Raw genomic sequence first — 20,282 nt, 5'->3', positions numbered from 1 at the left:
TGCAAATAAGCCCCAAAACATACCCCCCCACCGCATCTGTGAACAAGTAGAGACTAGCTGCCACCATCACGTCTAAAAAGGATGCCTAAACCCACAAATCATTTTGCAGCTACCGATGGAGTCGCACAAAATGATAAGGGGACTGGACTCCCGCTGTTGCTCTAGCCAGCCTTCTACAAAAAATGTGCCCCATGGGCATTATACGGCACTCAAAATTGAGCGTCCCCAACATTGACTGGACTTCCCGCAGCCACATCTTTTTTCGCCCACATTCTGCCGCCACCACCCGCCGTAAATCCTCCACCTTATCATCTGGCAACCTACACTTCATTGCCACCATGTCAATGACTATCCCTAAAATACTCAATGCGGTAGTAGGGCCCTCTGTTTTTTCTGACGCCAGGGGAACCCCAAAACGATGCACCATAGACTCGAAGAAGTGTAAAATAACCAAACAAACGTTCACATTCGGCTGCCCAATGAACAAAAAATCATCCAGATAATAGATAATTGAACTCCAACCCGACCACTTCCGTGCCACCCATTCGTACTAAACAACTCAAAGTAATCACACAAAACCGAACAATCCATGGGTAAGCACCGATCAACAAAAAAAAACATGTCCCAAAAACAACCCAGCAAATGCTGACAATCAGGGTGCACTGGAAAAAGACGAAATGCCGCCTCAATGTCAACCTTGGCTAACAGAGCCCCCAGCCCATATTCCCTAACCCAACGAACCGCCTCATTGAACGATGTGTATACCACTGAATACAGCCCCGGCGCAATCCCGTCATTAACCAAATCCCCCCTTGGAAAAGAAAGGTGATGGATAAGATGAAATTTGTTAGGCTCCCTCTTCGGCACCACACCCAGCGGCGAAACCCTCAACTCCAGCATCGACAGCTCCCTGAAGTGACTTGCCATGCGCCCCAACTCAACTTCCTTCCGTAACTTCTCAGACACCACCCCCGGGAACTCCACCGCCGATTCTTCCCCCCTTTCCAAATCTCCCCCTTTACGAACGGGATACGAAAACCCTCCCTAAAACCCGCCAAAAGGAACACCGCATTCGGGTACCTACTTAGAAACGGCACCATCTCGGCCACCCAGATTGGCATCTGCCCCTTTTCCAGATGCATCCCCCCAACTTTTTCCTTTTCGTCCCTTGAAGCACCTCTGTGCTCCGTGATTCCCACCACATGAGGAACATTCGTGCTTAAACTTACACCTGTCCTCATACTTGCATCCCCCCTCATTGAACTGGAAACATAACCCCTTTTGAGAGGCCGCCGAGTGCTGCGGTTGTCCGGAACCCCGGCTCCTCCCTGAAAGGACTGCCCTACCCCAACCGGAGCCGTCACCTGCATCCACAAACCAATGTCATTGTGGTCCCAACGGATGCTCGAATGAACTGCCTTCAGTTGCCTAACTTGCTCATCATACCTCAACCACCCCTGGCCCCCATATACCCGGTAGGCCTCCCCAATTGCATCCAGGTACCAAAAAAGGGCAGAACAGTTCTCTGGCGCCTTCTCCCCAATGACGCTGGCAAATGCCTGCAAGCAATTGGAAAATGTTTGCGGAATCAGCCGGTACCACCGCTTATCATCATCCTCCTTATTTTTATCCTCCTTCCAGTCCCTATCCAAATCTAAATCTTTAAAGTGGGAGTAACGAGAACACATCTACATACTCCCCTTTCCAAATTTTTTCTTTTACCTCTGGCTTCAAGTTGGCCCCCAGAGGCCCCTCAAAACACACATAAACCTTGCCCTTTGCTGTGTTGTCCAGACGAGGCTTCCTCTTTTCCTTAACTCCTCCCTCTCCCATTCCTTATCATCCAAACCTTGCGGCACTGCCCCCGTCGACCCACTCGCTGTGCTCCCGGCCGCCTCCACCCCTGCCACGCCTGTCCCACTAATAACCTCTTCTCTGAGCCCAGGTAAACCCCACGAAGACAAGGGTGACCCGAACGCCGGCCCTGCCCCTACCAGCCCCTTAACCAAATCCCGCAATCCCAATAACAACTCCCCCAGACCGCCCGTGACAGATGCCCCTGGGCCCCCCCAAGACAAGAAACCGTTAAAGGGGAATCCCCACGTGTCCCACGTTGCTGCGTGGACGCTGTGATTCCACCAGCCGCAATGCGAGGTAGTGGAGCATGACTGGCGTTGATCTCTCCTCTGAACGTCCTCAGTTCTTCACCACCGGCCGTGGCCTTTCTTGCCCTCGCAGTTTTCCAAGCCTGCAGTACCGCAGCTTCGCCACCAGGGGCCACCACCACAGAGGCTGATGCCGTCTCCAGGCCAGCTATGTGCTGCCCGACTCCATCCTCCAGCACGGGGCTGCCATCTTGACCCGCCATACACCTGGATAAGACTGGAATGCCCTCCCACGCCGGGCATGCTCACCCCCTCCTGGGGCCGCTGCCGATCCCGGTCCTGCCTCCATGCCGCCCGCTGCCGAGGAGGAGCCGTCCCAGGTCCCGCCCGTGCCGGAGGGGCTCCTGATCTGGCGCAGGACCCACAGGGTCTCTTCGGGACTAAGGCGCGCTGGAGGCCTAGTCCTCCACGGCCGACAACAGGGGGAAGCTGTGGCACTTGCATCCCCCAACCCTGGCAGCAATCCATGGATGGATTCCTGCAACCACTCTCTCCCTCTGCTCAATGCCGCATCCCGGAGCTGCGGCAACAGCACTTCCACCTCCGATATCGCGCCCGGGACAGACATCACACGCACCAGGTAACTCAGGCTGCCGCACCTTAGGCTGCTACACTTTTGTTGTCCAGACAAAATGGCACCTTTTCCGCTCCTGATCCCCCTTTATAAAACCTACCCCCTCCCCTAAATCGCCTCCCCCTCCAGCCCGCACATTAACCCTTCACAAACCCTCTTTCCCATTTCACTGCCTCCAAACTTAGTTATGCCCAGCCTTCCCTCAGGCTTTCATTCCCAGGTGCGGCCTGCACTGGAATCAATGCAAAGGGGCAGAGATGGATTAGCTATTGACTCCGGAAGAATTCGGGTGGGTCGGTTATGCATTAGTTATATGCAATTTTATTAAGAATGATCACAGTCTACTTATAAACCAGGACCTCTGCCCGGTCTCATTATATAGCAGTGTTCCTCTTATTGGTTTACAGGTTTGGTGTTATTCAGTGGTCTTAACTTTGTAAACCTTTTTTTTAGCAATTGGTACTTAGCAGTTTAGCTGGCAGATGTGCTGACCGGTCCATACTGAGAGAGAAGATAGTACTCTACATGTAGACGTCTAGTCTGGACAAGTTTTCTCTCTGTATTGTCAGAGTGCAACCCTGGGTCTCCATGGTGGTCTCCAAGCAGCTCTAGATCACGAGCATTTATGCCAGAATGGGAACAATATTTGTTGTGTCAGCTTTCCTGGAATGTGGTCTTTGGGCAGGCCTAGACTTCACTCAGAATGTGGTCTGTCAGGTAGGACTAACATTAAAAGGGGTTTTCCATAAGAATTTTTTTAAAGAATAATAATCAGAAGTGGTTAAAGGGGTTATCCGAGATATTTTTTTGTTCTTTCTATGTCCCTAACTAAGCAAATGTAACAGCTTTCCAATTCACTCACTTTATCTCCAGTGGCTGGTTTCTCAGAGTTCACTGAGGGTCATATGACCTGTGATGTCAGCTTCTCTCCCTGCTCTGATAAAGGTCGTTTACAAGCCTGTAAACGAGACGTCACTGTGCTGGTCACGCCCCCCTTCACTGCCATCTACTCTCTGCTAGGATTCTTAACCCCTTCAGCTGCACAGCTCTGCAGGCAGTGAGGACACATTTCTGGGCACTGGAGCTGATATACTAGAGAGAGCATTGCACAAGAAGGTAGGGGGAAGATCCTGTGTGTATTAGCAGTGTCATTATACAGGTGAGACATGTAGTCTTACACATGCAACATGCTGCAGAGTCTCCTAGCAGGCAGACGTGTCACTCAGGGCAGCTCTTGTATTCACTCTTTAAAGTGGGAGTCTCCCAGCACTCAGGGCAGCTCTTGTATCCACTCCCTTAGCAGTGTCATTATACAGCTGGGACTTGTAGTCCTACACATACAACATGCTGCAGAGTCTCCCAGCAGGCAGACATGTCACTCAGGGCAGCTCTTGTATCCATTCCCTTAGCAGTGTCATTATACAGCTGGGACTTGTAGTCCTACACATACAACATGCTGCTGAGTCTCCCAGCAGGCAGACATGTCACTCAGGGCAGCTCTTGTATTCACTCCCTTAGCAGTGTCATTATACAGCTTGGACTTGTAGTCCTACACATACAACATGCTGCAGAGTCTCCCAGTAGCAGACATGTCACTCAGGGCAGCTCTTGTATCCATTCCCTTAGCAGTGTCATTATACAGCTGGGACTTGTAGTCCTACACATACAACATGCTGCTGAGTCTCCCAGCAGGCAGACATGTCACTCAGGGCAGCTCTTGTATTCACTCCCTTAGCAGTGTCATTATAAAGCTGGGACTTGTAGTCCTACACATACAACATGCGGCAGAGTCTCCCAGCAGGCAGACATGTCACTCAGGGCAGCTCTTGTATCCATTCCCTTAGCAGTGTCATTATACAGCTGGGACTTGTAGTCCTACACATACAACATGCTGCTGAGTCTCCCAGCAGGCAGACATGTCACTCAGGGCAGCTCTTGTATTCACTCCCTTAGCAGTGTCATTATACAGCTGGGACTTGTAGTCCTACACATACAACATGCTGCAGAGTCTCCCAGCAGGCAGACATGTCACTCAGGGCAGCTCTTGTATCCATTCCCTTAGCAGTGTCATTATACAGCTGGGACTTGTAGTCCTACACATACAACATGCTGCTGAGTCTCCCAGCAGGCAGACATGTCACTCAGGGCAGCTCTTGTATTCACTCCCTTAGCAGTGTCATTATACAGCTTGGACTTGTAGTCCTACACATACAACATGCTGCTGAGTCTCCCAGTAGCAGACATGTCACTCAGGGCAGCTCTTGTATCCATTCCCTTAGCAGTGTTATTATACAGCTGGGACTTGTAGTCCTACACATACAACATGCTGCTGAGTCTCCCAGCAGGCAGACATGTCACTTAGGGCAGCTCTTGTATTCACTCCCTTAGCAGTGTCATTATACAGCTGGGACTTGTAGTCCTACACATACAACATGCTGCAGAGTCTCCCAGCAGGCAGACATGTCACTCAGGGCAGCTCTTGTATCCATTCCCTTAGCAGTGTCATTATACAGCTGGGACTTGTAGTCCTACACATACAACATGCTGCAGAGTCTCCCAGCAGGCAGACATGTCACTCAGGGCAGCTCTTGTATCCATTCCCTTAGCAGTGTCATTATACAGCTGGGACTTGTAGTCCTACACATACAACATGCTGCAGAGTCTCCCAGCAGGCAGACATTTCACTCAGGGCAGCTCTTGTATTCACTCTCTTAGCAGAGCGGGGGGAGGGGCAGAGATTGTTTTTATTGCATGTAAACAAAGAGCCAGAAAATAACCAGGGAAATGAGGAAAAAAATATTATTATTGTTTTGCATAACTCAGACAACCCCTTTAAAATGGAATCTATAGTCACCGCCACTGATCCCCTACCACTGCTCTTTACTTCATGGTCCAGGCTTGCCACCTGGAAATGCCAGGAAAGGTCTACTCAGCCACTAGAAGGATTAAGGCGATCATTATTATGGCCAATGATAGGCTTAGGGGGCCTTTCTTGATGTCATCCTATAGTTTCTTATAGTGAAAAAAAATCTGGAAAAATGCATGTCATCAGTTTCTATGAAGTAATGGAAGGGACTTGGGACTGTGTGTACAGAAAGATGAGTTGGTTTCATTATTTTATATACAGCGCTGCAATGATATATGGAGTGCTATTATTAAATATAGAGCCCTATAGTGAAAATAGAGCAGCAGTATTAGATACTGTAAGGATAAGGCCTCATGCACACGACCGTTGTGTGCATCCGTTGCCGTTGTGCCGTTTTCCGTTTTTTTCACGGACCCATTGACTTTCAATGGGTCCGTGGAAAAATCGGAAAATGCACCGTTTGGCAGCCGCATCCGTGATCCGTGTTTCCTGGCCGTGAAAAAAATAGGAGCTGTCCTATTTTTTTCACAGCCAACGGTTCACGGACCCATTCAAGTCAATGGGTCCGTGAAAAATCACGGATGCACACAAGATTGTCATCCGTGTCCGTGATCCTTGTCCGTGATCCGTGTCCGTTTTTTCCTATCATTTCAATGGCAAACTTGACTTAGATTTTTTTTTCATTTTTCATGTCCGTGGATCCTCCAAAAAACAAGGAAGACCCACGGACGAAAAAACGGTCACGGATCACGGACCTACGGACCCCGTTTTTGCGGACCGTGAAAAAATACTGTCGTGTGCATGAGGCCTAAGGGTATCAATTTTTAACAAACCAGTTACTAGTTTCACAAAAATTTGTCAAACAAACAAATACAAAGCATTTTTAATTCATTTCGAATGAATCACATAAAATGGCACACAGCTCCATTTTATTGTCCATGTTGGTGGACAAAACCACGAAGGAGGAAGAAGAAAGATGGTCACATGACACTGGAAGGAAGTGGAAGTCAGGGCTCGTCCTGATTGACTTAGAAGCTGACGTACAGCGTACTTGTGATCTGGCAGGAAACTAGTGCCGTTGCTCTGTCTCTGGAAACTGATATACTGAGATAGGAACAGGATAAGAAGATTATAGAGAGAGGACAGGTGATAGGGAGGGACAGTGTAAGAAGATTATAGGGACAGAAGAGGTGATCGGAAGGGACAGTGTAAGAAGATTATAGCTAGAGAATACGTGAGCTACATTTGGGAGTTTGAGGATTATTAGAGGTGTAATCAGGGAGAATTGCTCACTATCAGGTATATTGGCTGGCAGGCTACTGTCAGCTCAGCTTCTGGCAGCTAGTTCTACATTACAGATTCTTTTTCTAGAAACTAGTTTCTATTTACCATTTGTAATTGGGCATCTCAATGTGTTATAGCCGTGTTACTGAACATGTACATTGCTACAATATAAGGGGTGGGTTGGACACATCAGTAAATGAATTTCACATCAGTAACACAAATTATTACCATCTTACTGGAGACAACTGCATCACAGCGTCTAGTTAAAAAGACGCCTGGCATCACTGCCAAAGAATTGTAGTCATACCTGTGTTTTAGTGAAGGGCTGGTATTATTGCTTTAGAGTGTTTAGTTCAAACACGTTACCCTATAAAAATTGCATTTATTACTATTGTAAGTTTGTACAGTGCACTCCTTGTGGAAGGAGAGGGATTTGGGACATTTTATTGAACCTATGTCCTTAACTTTCAGGGGGAAAAAAACACTTATTTTGTTAGTACCATTTAATAATCTGTGTGTATCAAACCTGTGACTTTTTTTTATTTATAGGCCTAATAATAAAATGCTTGGAAAATGGTACAGTGCAAAACGAAAGACCTTGTCGTCCCAGAATCAGAATGTGGGTAGCAGCACCAGTCAGCCATCCAGTAGTAGTATTAGTAGTAGTTCATGTAGTAGACGACAGACCTCCTTGGGTTCTGAAAGGTGCAACATGATTATTAAGGGCACAGTAGGATAGCATGGAGGTCATCTCTGAGTCTGACACTGTACCTTCGAGGCAGGGGTCACCGGATTCCTGATGCTCATCCTGCTTGCAAACCTTGAGAAGCCTTTCAGTTGCATCCTCTCTGTGATCACTGTCACCTCCCGGTACAAGATCAAGGGGACGCAGAAGTGGTAATGTACTTTGCCCTATGGGGCCTGTATGAAGTTTTGGACAAGACTATATTGGTTAAAACATTTGACCTATACTGCCTGCTGAGTTTGCACACCAATTGAATTTGCATCCATGCGGTCATACACCTGACCTCAGTTGCATACGGACATTGCAGCCCTACACGGATTGTGTGGACATTTTACTGTGCGGTCTATTTTGCTTTATGTGTATGTTTTTAATTGCATGTTTTCATTTGCATGTTTTTACATATATGTGAGTACGGTTTTAGCTTTGTCACCATTTTAGCCATTATTTTAGGTAATAAATTGGGATTACTGACATCCTGCCTTGATGTTCTCTGATAATTGAGTGCCCTCCAGTTACTATATTAATTAGAATTTGTATTATGGCAAGAAAAAAGCAGCTAAGTAAAGAAAAACGAGTGGCCATCATTACTTTAAGAAATGAAGGTCAGTAAGTCCAAAAAATTGGGAAAACTTTGAAAGTGTCCCCAAGTGCAGTCACAAAAACCATCAAGTGCTACAAAGAAACTGGCTCACATGCGGACCGCCCCAGGAAAGGAAGACCAAGAATCACCTCTGCTGCGGAGGATAAGTTCATCCGAGTCATCAGCCTCAGAAATTGCAGGTTAACAGAAGCTCAGATTAGAGACCAGGTCAATGCCACACAGAGTTCTAGCAGCAGACACATCTCTAGAACAACTGTTAAGAGGAGACTGTGTGAATCAGGCCTTCATGGTAGAATATCTGCTAGGAAACCACTGCTAAGGAAAGGCAACAAGCAGAAGAGAGTTGTCTTGGCTAAAGAACACAAGGAATGGACATTAGACCGGTGGAAATCTGTGATTTGGTCTGATGAGTCCAAATTTGAGATCTTTGGTTCCAACCCCTGTGTCTTTGTGCGACGCAGAAAAGGTGAACTCTACATGCCTGGTTCCCACCGTGAAGCATGGAGGAGAAGGTGTGATGGTGTGGGGGTGCTTTGCTGGTGACACTGTTGGGGATTTATTCAAAATTGAAGGCTTACCGAACCAGCATGGCTACAACAGCATCTTGCAGCGGCATGCTATTCCATCCGGTTTGCGTTTAGGTGGACCATCATTTATTTTTCAACAGGACAATGACCCCAATCACACCTCCAGGCTGTGTAAGGGCTATTTGACCATGAAGGAGAGTGATGGGGTGCTGCGCCAGATGACCTGGCCTCCACAGTCACCTGATGTTAACCCAATCGAGATGGTTTGGGGTGAGCTGGACCGCAGAGTGAAGGCAAAAGGGCCAACAAGTGCTAAGCATCTCTGGGAACTCCTTCACGACTGTTGGAAGACCATTTCAGGTTACTACCTCTTGAAGCTCATCAAGAGAATGCCAAGAGTGTGCAAAGCGGTAATCAAAGCATAAGGTGGCTACTTTGAAGAACCTAGAATATGACATATTTTCTGTTGTTTCACACTTTTTTGTTATGTATATAATTCCACATGTGTTAATTCATAGTTTTGATGCCTTTAGTGTGAATCTACAATTTTCATAGTCATGAAAATATAGAAAACTCTTTGAATGAGAAGGTGTGTTCAAACTTTTTGTCTGTACTGTATATATATATATATATATATATATATATATATTGTGACACCCAAACAAAGTTGTTCTCCACCAGTGTCCAAAACATCACTTTTGTCAAAATGAACGAGGCATGGCTCTGGGAGGATTTTCACATTCCCCTGACTGAGGCAGATGACATGCCCTTACCACTACACAGTGGCCACTACTACTACTACTTACATACATGTGCTGCCTTGTCTGTTCCATGCCATTATTATCCGACCCTTTCCATATACACAGAGTACCACTGCCAATGTTTTTTCTGACAATTAGCAATTGTACGTGTCTAAATATGGGCAGGAATTCTTCCCCCTCCTTAAACCATAATTTTTGAATGCTTGTGTAGTACAAGCCACTCTCTCTTCTGACATTGTGTGTGCATAAACAAGGGTAGGGATCTGCCCCAGCTGAAGTATAATTTTTTGATGCTTGGTCCCAACAAGTCTCTGTCTTGTTACCATAACACTATCGCTACATGCAAACGACAGTGAAAAATGGCCGTGTGACAGCAGTCTAAGTAAAGGCCGTTACACCGCCATTTTTAGCACCAGTGAAAGTCTATGGACCTATTCACAAGGCCGTTCTATTAACGGACAGTGAATAGTGTCCGTCCAAAAATAGGACATGTCCTATTTTTGTCCATTTTCACTGTCGGACGGACCCCATTGAAATCAATAGGAGTGCACCCGTCTAACGACCGTTAAAAATGGGTACACAGGCCATTTACGGGTTAAAAAAAATCACCTCATTCACTTCTCTCTTCAGTCTCTTCTCTCTTCATTGACCTAGAGGACATTTATTTAACTGGGGGCCTACATAGGTGGCATTATTAAAGCTGGGGGCACTATAATTAAAATTATGTACACTGTGGGGGAAATTTATTCAGCTGGGGGCCTGCATGGGGGCATTATTAAAGCTGGGGGCAGCAACAACAAAAAAATCCTACACTATGGAGGACATAATTTTAGCTGGGGGCATACCATCCTGTGGGTGTTCTCAGAAGGTTGAGTCTAGAAGTAACTGGCAATCAAATTCATCAATTTGTCATATCCGTTTTTAACGGACATAAAAAACTGACACACAGCCAGAAAATTGATGCACACACTGATGCAAAATGGCAGTGTCCGTTTTTAACGGACTTTGTTTTTCACTGTCGTGTGCATGAGGCCTATGTGTGTTTTAACACTATCTGCCCCCGACAATGAACAATTTTTGGATGCTTTGTAATATGAAAAAGCATAAAACAGATTGTTTGTTAACACTGTCAAACATGTGTTTGCCCATAGTTAGGGAGGTGCAAGGAGGAGCAAAAGAGCAAAAATATTTTTAAAACATTATCAAACAGAGATAACATAGTTTCCTTAAAAAAGAGTCCTAGGAGACTAGAGTGTTATATACCAATTTACAGGGCAATTGTGGCAACTTTAATTTGAGAGAAATCTTTTGATTTGTGACTTTTTTTTTAAATGATGAATTAGACACAATATTTTTTTAAAGAAATTTGCTTTTCCTTAATATTGCTATATGGAGCATTATTATTACAGTTAAAGCCATATAGTAGTACATACAGATGTACCAGAATTATTTTGACAAAAACTGTTCAAGGGCAGTGACTTTAATGAGATTTGTTGTATTACTGGTATGTGTTTTTGTTGCATTAATGTGTTAAACCTGTCAAAATAACAGTGTCAACATCTGTATCACACTGCATATAGAGTGCTGTGTACTACTATAGGGTTGCAAATGTAATAATACAGATGTACTATTCTTTAAATTGACACAAATTGTCTTAAAGAGGTTTTCTAGGACTTAAAGGGGTTGTCCTAGAGAATATTTATTTTTATTAAGTAACCCCACCCAGTGGGACCTGTCAAGGAAAGCATACTTACTTGTTCCTCAACACTCAACTTCAGCTCCATGGGTCCTTCGTTGTCTTCAATGCACCTCAGTCACCACATGTAAACAAACCTTCGGCATGCTTGAGGACACATTAATGCCGCATGTGGTAAGTAAAAATGCAGTGAAAGCGAAGGTGGACCCATGAAGTAAGAATAAAGCATCAGGAAGCATTGTGGGAGAGTATTTAAAAAACCTATGGGGGTCATTTATTAAGCTAAAATACCCCTATCTGCAATCTGCAGATTGGCGACTTCTTCCTGCTCACGCCAGGTCTAAAAAAGTAGGCATGACGTTGTTGGGGAAGGGCAGGCCCAACAGGCACGCCTCATTCACCATTTTCTACGCCTGTTTCAGGCATAGAAAAAGGTCTAAGTGTAAGACAGCTAGGAAGCTGTCTTACATTTAGAACTGACAGAGGATCTGCCAAATGTATGAAGAGGCTGGCGCCACAACTGGTAAGGCTACTTTCACACTAGCGTTTTCATTTTAGCTATTGAGATCCATCATAGGATCTCAATAGCGGAAGAAAACACTTCAGTTTTGTCCCCATTCATTGTCAATGGGGACAAAACTGAACTGAACGAAACGTTCGTTCCAAACGGAACGTTCCAAAATGCATTCTGTTCCGTTTGGTTGCGTCCCCATCACAGACAGAATAACGCTGCAAGCAGCATTTTTTCTGTCCGCGGTGTGGTGCGGAGCAAGACGGATCCATCATGACACACAATGTAAGTCAATGGGGATGGTTCCATTTTCTCTGACACAATAGAAAACACATCCGTCCCCCATTGACTTTCAATGGGGCTCAGGACGGATCCATCTTGGCTTTTTCGAAGACATAATACAACCGAATCCCGTTCATGACGGATGCATGCTGTTGTATTATTGTAACTAAAGCGTTTTTGCAGATCCATAACAGATCCACAAAAAATACTAGTGTGGAAGTAGTCTTACACCCATCTGGAGCTTTATCACAAACTGCTAGTAATTCATTCATAACTTTAAAAAGGAATAATAAAGGAATGACAAATCATAAATTTCTAAGAACAGATGCTCCAGAATTGCTATTACATGGGGAATGCAAGTAGTTACTGAAGCAGACATGTCAGGAGAGGTGACATGTCCTCAGTATTGTCTACCTATAGTTCGGATAAGTCATAAGTATCAGTAGAGATCCTAGAACTTCCACCAATGAGCTGTTCGCAGGGGTTGTGGTCCTGTATAGGTAAAGGTGAACAGTGGGGTGGAATTTAGAAGAACAGCCAAGTATGAGTTATCAATTATTTCTCAACTCTGTATTACTCTCACCCATTCATTAACATATTTGCCCGCCAAATTGTAATCCACAGTGATTATCATATAATCATAATAAAAATATAGAAAGAATTTTACACAGTGAACCTATATGCTGACATTGGATGTAGAAGAGATGAATTTGCAATTTAAGGGCATGTTTAACCACCTCCCGACCGCTGTACGCGTATATGCGTCCGGGAGGTGGTTGCTTTATTCCTCCTGGACGCATATACGCGTCTTCTCGCGAGACGCGAGATTTCCTGTGAACGCGCGCGCACAGGCGCGCGCGCTCACAGGAACGGAAGGTAAGCGAGTGGATCTCCAGCCTGCCAGCGGTGATCGCTCGCTGGCAGGCTGGAGATCCGAATTTTTTAACCCCTAACAGGTATATTAGACGCTGTTTTCATAACAGCGTCTAATATACCTCCTACCTGGTCCTCTGGTGGTCCCTTTTGTTAGGATCGACCACCAGAGGACTCAGGTAGGTCAGTACAGTCCCACCAAACACCACACTACACTACACTACACCCCCCCCCGTCACTTATTAAACCCTTATAAACCCCTGATCACCCCATATAAACTCCCTGATCACCCCCCTGTCATTGATCACCGCCCTGTCATTGATCACCCCCCTGTCAGGCTCCGTTCAGACGTCCGCATGATTTTTACGGATCCGATCCATGTATCCATGGATCTGTAAAAATCATGCTGACGTCTGAATGGAGCCTTACAGGGGGGTGATCAATGACAGGCGGGTGATCACCCATATACACTCCCTGATCACCCCCTGTCATTGATCACCCCCCTGTCATTGATCACCCCCCTGTAAGGCTCCATTCAGACGTCCGCATGATTTTTACGGATCCGATCCATGTATCCATGGATCCGTAAAAATCATGCGGACGTCTGAATGGAGCCTTACAGGGGGGGTGATCAGTGACAGGGGGGTGATCACCCTGATCACCCCCTGTCATTGATAACCCCCCTGTAAGGCTCCATTCAGACGTCCGCATGCGTTCTGTGGATCCGATCCATGTATCCATGGATCCGTAAAAAATCATGCGGATGTCTGAATGGAGCCTTACAGGGGGGGTGATCAGTGACAGGGGGGTGATCACCCTGATTACCCTGATCACCCCCTGTCATTGATAACCCCCCTGTAAGGCTCCATTCAGACGTCCGCATGCGTTCTGTGGATCCGATCCATTTATCCATGGATCCGTAAAAAATCATGCGGATGTCTGAATGGAGCCTTACAGGGGGGGTGATCAGTGACAGGGGGGTGATCACCCTGATTACCCTGATCACCCCCTGTCATTGATAACCCCCCTGTAAGGCTCCATTCAGACGTCCGCATGCGTTCTGTGGATCCGATCCATGTATCCATGGATCCGTAAAAAATCATGCGGATGTCTGAATGGAGCCTTACAGGGGGGGTGATCAGTGACAGGGGGGTGATCACCCTGATTACCCTGATCACCCCCTGTCATTGATAACCCCCCTGTAAGGCTCCATTCAGACGTCCGCATGCGTTCTGTGGATCCGATCCATGTATCCATGGATCCGTAAAAAATCATGCGGATGTCTGAATGGAGCCTTACAGGGGGGGTGATCAATGACAGGGGGGTGATCAGGGAGTCTATATGGGTGATCACCCCCCTGTCATTGATCACTCCCCCCCTGGTAAGGCTCCATTCAGCCATTTTTTTTGGCACAAGTTAGCGGACATTTTTTGTTTGTTTTTGTTTTTGTTTTTTCTTACAAAGTCTCATATTCCACTAACTTGTGTCAAAAAATAAAATCTCACATGGACGCACCATACCCCTCACGGAATCCAAATGCGTAAACATTTTTAGACATTTATATTCCAGACTTCTTCTCACGCTTTAGGGCCCCTAAAAAGCCAGGGCAGTATAAATACCCCACATGTGACCCCATTTCGGAAAGAAGACACCCCAAGGTATTCCGTGAGGGGCATATTGAGTCAATGAAAGATTGAAATTTTTGTCCTAAGTTAGCGGAAAGTGAGACTTTGTGAGAAAAAAATCAAAAAAAAATCAATATCCGCTAACTTATGCAAAAAAATAAAAAATTCTAGGAACTCGCCATGCCCCTCATTGAATACCTTGGGGTGTCTTCTTTCCAAAGTGGGGTCACATGTGGGGTATTTATACTGCCCTGGCTTTTTAGGGGCCCGAAAGTGTGAGAAGAAGTCTGGGATCCAAATGTCTAAAAATGCCCTCCTAAAAGGAATTTGGGCCCCTTTGCGCATCTAGGCTGCAAAAAAGTGTCACACATGTGGTATCGCCGTACTCAGGAGAAGTTGGGGAATGTGTTTTGGGGTGTCATTTTACATATACCCATGCTGGGTGAGAAAAATATCTTGGTCAAATGCCAACTTTGTATAAAAAAATGGGAAAAGTTGTCTTTTGCCAAGATATTTCTCTCACCCAGCATGGGTATATGTAAAATGACCCCCCAAAACACATTGCCCAACTTCTCCTGAGTACGGCGATACCAGATGTGTGGCACTTTTTTGCAGCCAAGGTGGGCAAAGGGGCACCTTTCGGATTTCGCAGGCCATTTTTTACACATTTTGATTGCAAGGTACTTCTTACACATTTGGGCCCCTAAATTGCCAGGGCAGTATAACTACGCCACAAGTGACCCCATTTTGGAAAGAAGACACCCCAAGGTATTCCGTGGGGGGCACGGCGAGTTCCTAGAATTTTTTATTTTTTGTCACAATTTAGCGGAAAATGATGATTTTTCTTTTTTTTTCTTTTTTCCTTACAAAGTCTCATATTCCACTAACTTGCGACAAAAAATAAAAAATTCTAGGAACTCGCCATGCCCCTAACGGAATACCTTGGGGTGTCTTCTTTCCAAAATGGGGTCACTTGTGGGGTAGTTATACTGCCCTGGCAATTTAGGGGCCCAAATGTGTGAGAAGAACTTTGCAATCAAAATGTGTAAAAAATGCCCTGCAAAATCCGAAAGGTGCACTTTGGAATATGTGCCCCTTTGCCCACCTTGGCAGCAAAAAAGTGTGACACATCTGGTATCGCCGTACTCAGGAGAAGTTGGGCAATGTGTTTTGGGGTGTCATTTTACATATACCCATGCTGGGTGAGAAAAATATCTTGGTCAAATGCCAACTTTGTATAAAAAAATGGGAAAAGTTGTCTTTTGCCAAGATATTTCTCTCACCCAGCATGGGTATATGTAAAATGACACCCCAAAACACATTCCCCAACTTCTCCTGAGTACGGCGATACCACATGTGTGACACTTTTTTGCTGCCAAGGTGGGCAAAGGGGCGCATATTCCAAAGTGCACCTTTCGGATTTCACCGGTCATTTCTTACACATTTTGATTGCAAAGTTCTTCTCACACATTTGGGCCCCTAAATTGCCAGGGCAGTATAACTACCCCACAAGTGACCCCATTTTGGAAAGAAGACACCCCAAGGTATTCTGTGAGGGGCATGGTGAGTTCCTAGAATTTTTTATTTTTTGTCGCAAGTTAGTGGAATATGATACTTTGTAAGAAAAAAAAAAAAAATAAATCATCATCATTTTCCGCTAACTTGTGACAAAAAATAAAAAGTTCTATGAACTCACTATGCCCATCAGCGAATACCTTAGGGTGTCTACTTTCCGAAATGGGGTCATTTGTGGGGTTTTTCTACTGTTTGGGCATTGTAGAACCTCAGGAAACATGACAGGTGCTCAGAAAATCAGAGCCGTTTCAAAAAGCGGAAATTCACATTTTTGTACCATAGTTTGTAAATGCTATAACTTTTACCCAAACCATTTTTTTTTGCCCAAACATTTTTTTTTTATCAAAGACATGTAGAACTATAAATTTAGCGAAAAATTTATATATGGATGTCGTTTTTTTTGCAAAATTTCACAGCTGAAAGTGAAAAATGTCATTTTTTTGCAAAAAAATCGTTACATTTTGATTAATAACAAAAAAAGTAAAAATATCAGCAGCAATAAAATACCACCAAATGAAAGCTCCATTAGTGAGAAGAAAAGGAGGTAAAATTCATTTGAGTGGTAAGTTGCATGACCGAGCGATAAACGGTGAAAGGAGTGTAGTGCCGAAGTGTAAAAAGTGGCCTGGTCATGAAGGGGGTTTCACCTAGCGGGGCTGAAGTGGTTAAACAGTGGATTTTCCATGTGGATTTGAGCACATATACTGTATTAAAATTAATGGGAAAACATGAGCAATGCTATGTATAGCCCAATCAGCGCTATTTCTTCTTGATGCCTGACATTAGCAGAACATTCAATATGATGTACCTTTTCTGTCTTTCCAGATGAACAGCAGTGAAGCAGACACCGTACATCCTTGTCCCATACAAGACGATTATAAGCATGTGGTGTATACAGTTGTCTACATCATAGTATTTCTCAGCGGTTTGCTCTTTAATGGGGCTGCTGTGTATGTTTTTTGTAAGGTCAGGAAAAAGAAAGGACTATCAACGATATGCCTGCTAAACCTTGCAGTGGCGGATCTTCTGTTTTTATTTTTCCTGCCTCTGAGGATAGCCTTCTACCAGATGGATGGGACTTGGATTTTTGGCGACTTGCTGTGCCGTTTTACTACATTCTCTTTCTATTTCAGCATGTACTCCAGCATACTTTTCTTGGCTTGTCTGAGCATTTTCCGCTATATGTCAGTGGTGCACCCAGAAACAATAAAAGTTAAGACAGCCATTAAGGTCTGTGCTGGTGTCTGGGTTTTTGCAGGTCTAAGTACAATGCCCTTCCTTTTTTCTGGCATCACTGTCCGGGAAAATGTCATAAGGTGCTTTGAACCTGCTGTGATGTCAGCATGGAAGAGGGTCATGTATATGAACTACTATGCCTTGGTTGCTGGATTTATACTCCCTTTTCTGGCCATTGTAGTGTGTAATGGGTTGCTCATCAGACATATTGCGGCCATGCCAATGGAGAAGAAAACCATTAGAAAGCAAATTACTATGATAGTCTTAGTTTTATTGGTTTGTGGTGTCTGTTTTTTGCCATACCATATTCAAAGAACGGTACACCTAAATTACTTGGTTCATCATCCAGACATATGCACCTTACACGAGGTTCTTCAGAAAACTGTTGTTACAACACTGTGTTTAGCTGTTCTGAATACCTGCCTGGATCCTCTCTTATATGTATTTGTAGGCCATGGTTATAAATCGTGGCTGCTGTTACTATTCATGCCCAAAAGGGGTACCAATGTAAGACCCTCATCTACTGACTCAAGTGGTATCAATGAAGCAATGGTAGACGAAGTACCAATGAATGAAAATGTTCTAAGATCAACTAATGAACTACTGCCAAAAATGTAATATTTTTTTGCTAACCTCTAACCTATCTATACGCATGTAACATTATTTTGTATTATATTTTTCCTGCTGAACTAATGAATAGTGATGAGCGGCAGGGGTCACATTCTAATTCGTGATATTTCACAAGCATTTTGTAGAATATTCATCATATATTCGCAAAATTTGTATATTCATTATATTTGACATTGAGTATTACATGCAAATATTACACGATCAATACAGGCGTGGGCAAAAAACGAATATATAGCACTATAGAATATAGTGCTATATATTAGTTTTTATCATTATTTTTGTCATTTTTTCCATCTGAACACATGATTCCTCCCTGCTTCCTGCTTGTGGGCCAATGAGTCATTGGCCCACAAGCAACTTAAAGGGAACCTGTCACCGGGATTTTGGGTATAGAGCTGAGGACATGGGTTGCTAGATGGCCACTAGCACATCCGCAATACCCAGTCCCCATAGCTCTGTGTGCTTTTATTGTGTAATAAAATCGATTTGATCCATATGCAAATTAACCTGAGATGAGTCCTGTCCCTGACTCATCTCACATGCAGGACTCAGCTTAGGGTAATTTGCATATGGATCAAATAGTTTTTTTACACAATAAAAGCACACAGAGCTATGGGGACTGGGTATTGCGGATGTGCTAGCGGCCATCTAGCAGCCCATGTCCTCAGCTCTATACCCAAAATCCAGGTGACAGGTTCTCTTTAAGCAGGGAGTAATCATGACTTCAGATGAAAAAAAATGCTGAATATTCTAAAAAACCAATATATAGCACTATATGGAATGTCTATATTAAATCTCGTGCTATATATTCGTTTTTTTGAATGTTCATCATTTTTTTCCATCTGAAGTGAACACATGATTCCTACCTGCTTCTTGCTTGTGGGCCAATGACGTCATTGGCCCACAAGCAAGAAGCAGGGAGGAATCATGTGTTCAGATAGAAAAAATGACGAATATTCAATATAACTAATACATAGCACTATATTCTAAATATTCACGAATTCAGGAAGTGCCAATATTCGCGATTAAAATTCGTTATGCAAATATTCACGCTCAACACTACTAATGAAATAACAAAGATGAATCATTTACAAAGTGTTAATAGTAATTACAATAAGCAATAGATGCTACAATGCAAATATATAAAATAGCAAATGGATTAACCTGAAAATTCCAAATTAATTGTCTTTTGAAGATGTGTGTTTCGATGCCAATAAAGGGTGGCTATTATTATTATAACTGTATCTTATTTTGTATTTCTTATATATGGTTATTAAGATTATTTTTTTTTTTTTCATTTTCCTAACATGGTTTATAAAAAATAATTGTAACATTTCTGTAGCATATCAAGAAATGTATTGTGCTGCACACTTCACCTATAGTCCCCCTTTTCGCATTACTTTGTTTAGGGTCTTTATAGACCACTTTCACATAGGCAGCATTTGGTCATTTTTTGCACCAATATTTGTAAGCCAAAACCAGGAGCAGGTCCAAAACACAGAAGAGGTAAAACTATTTTCTCTGTAGGTTCCAGTCATGGTCTTGCATAATTATTTGTAAGCCAAAACCAGGAGAGGGCCCAGCACACACAGAAGGTACAACTATTTTCTTTGCAGATTCCAGTCCTAGTTTTGACTTACAAATATTGATGCACAATACTGACAATGTGAAAATGGCTTAAGTCTGCTGCCCTAAGTCTTAAAGTGTAAATGCCATGTAGTGATGAGCGAGCACCAAAGTATTCGGGTGATCGGCCCGAACACATTGCTATATTCGTGTGCTCAGCCAAGCACCCGAGTATAATGGAAGTCAATTGGAGACAACCAGGCAGCGCCTGCTTGGAAAAGAAGAGAGTGTCTACTTCATAAAGAAAGGTTAGAAATTGATGGAAACTCCATCAAAATGGTTTGGAAACAGCATTAAGAGGATAGCGGGATGCATCTTACAAACCGGATTCCAAAACAGTTGGGACACTATACAAATTGTGAATAAAAACTGAATGCAATGATGTGGAGGTGCCAACTTCTAATATTTTATTCAGAATAGAACATTAATCACGGAACAAAAGTTTAAACTGAGAAAATGTATCATTTTAAGGGAAAAATATGTTGAATCAGAATTTCATGGTGTCAACAAATCCCCAAAAAGTTGGGACAAGGCCATTTTCAACACTGTGTGGCATCTCCCCTTCTTCTTACAACACTCAACAGACGTCTGGGGACCGAGGAGACCAGTTTCTCAAGTTTAGAAATAGGAATGCTCTCCCATTATTGTCTAATACAGGCCTCTAACTGTTCAATCGTCTCGGGCCTTCTTTGTTGCACCTTCCTC

At 44.0% G+C, this 20,282-nt stretch overlaps 1 protein-coding gene across 2 annotated transcripts in view; it reads left to right on the top strand.

Moving 5' to 3' along the window:
- The window catches only part of LOC122935031 (cysteinyl leukotriene receptor 2-like), an 82,486-nt gene extending 64,229 nt beyond the window's left edge, over positions 1 to 18,257 (top strand). For both annotated transcript variants that reach the window (XM_044290751.1, XM_044290750.1), the window contains one exon: positions 16,911 to 18,257. In XM_044290751.1, the coding sequence (XP_044146686.1) occupies positions 16,911 to 17,939 (1,029 nt within the window). In that variant the 3' untranslated portion in view covers positions 17,940 to 18,257. The remainder of the gene's footprint in view (positions 1 to 16,910) is intronic.
- Positions 18,258 to 20,282: the final 2,025 nt, after the last annotated feature.

Source organism: Bufo gargarizans, chromosome 4, assembly GCF_014858855.1.
Source record: "Bufo gargarizans isolate SCDJY-AF-19 chromosome 4, ASM1485885v1, whole genome shotgun sequence".
In the NCBI taxonomy this organism is placed as follows: Eukaryota; Metazoa; Chordata; class Amphibia; order Anura; family Bufonidae; genus Bufo; species Bufo gargarizans.
This window is presented reverse-complemented; position numbering and strand designations above follow the sequence as displayed.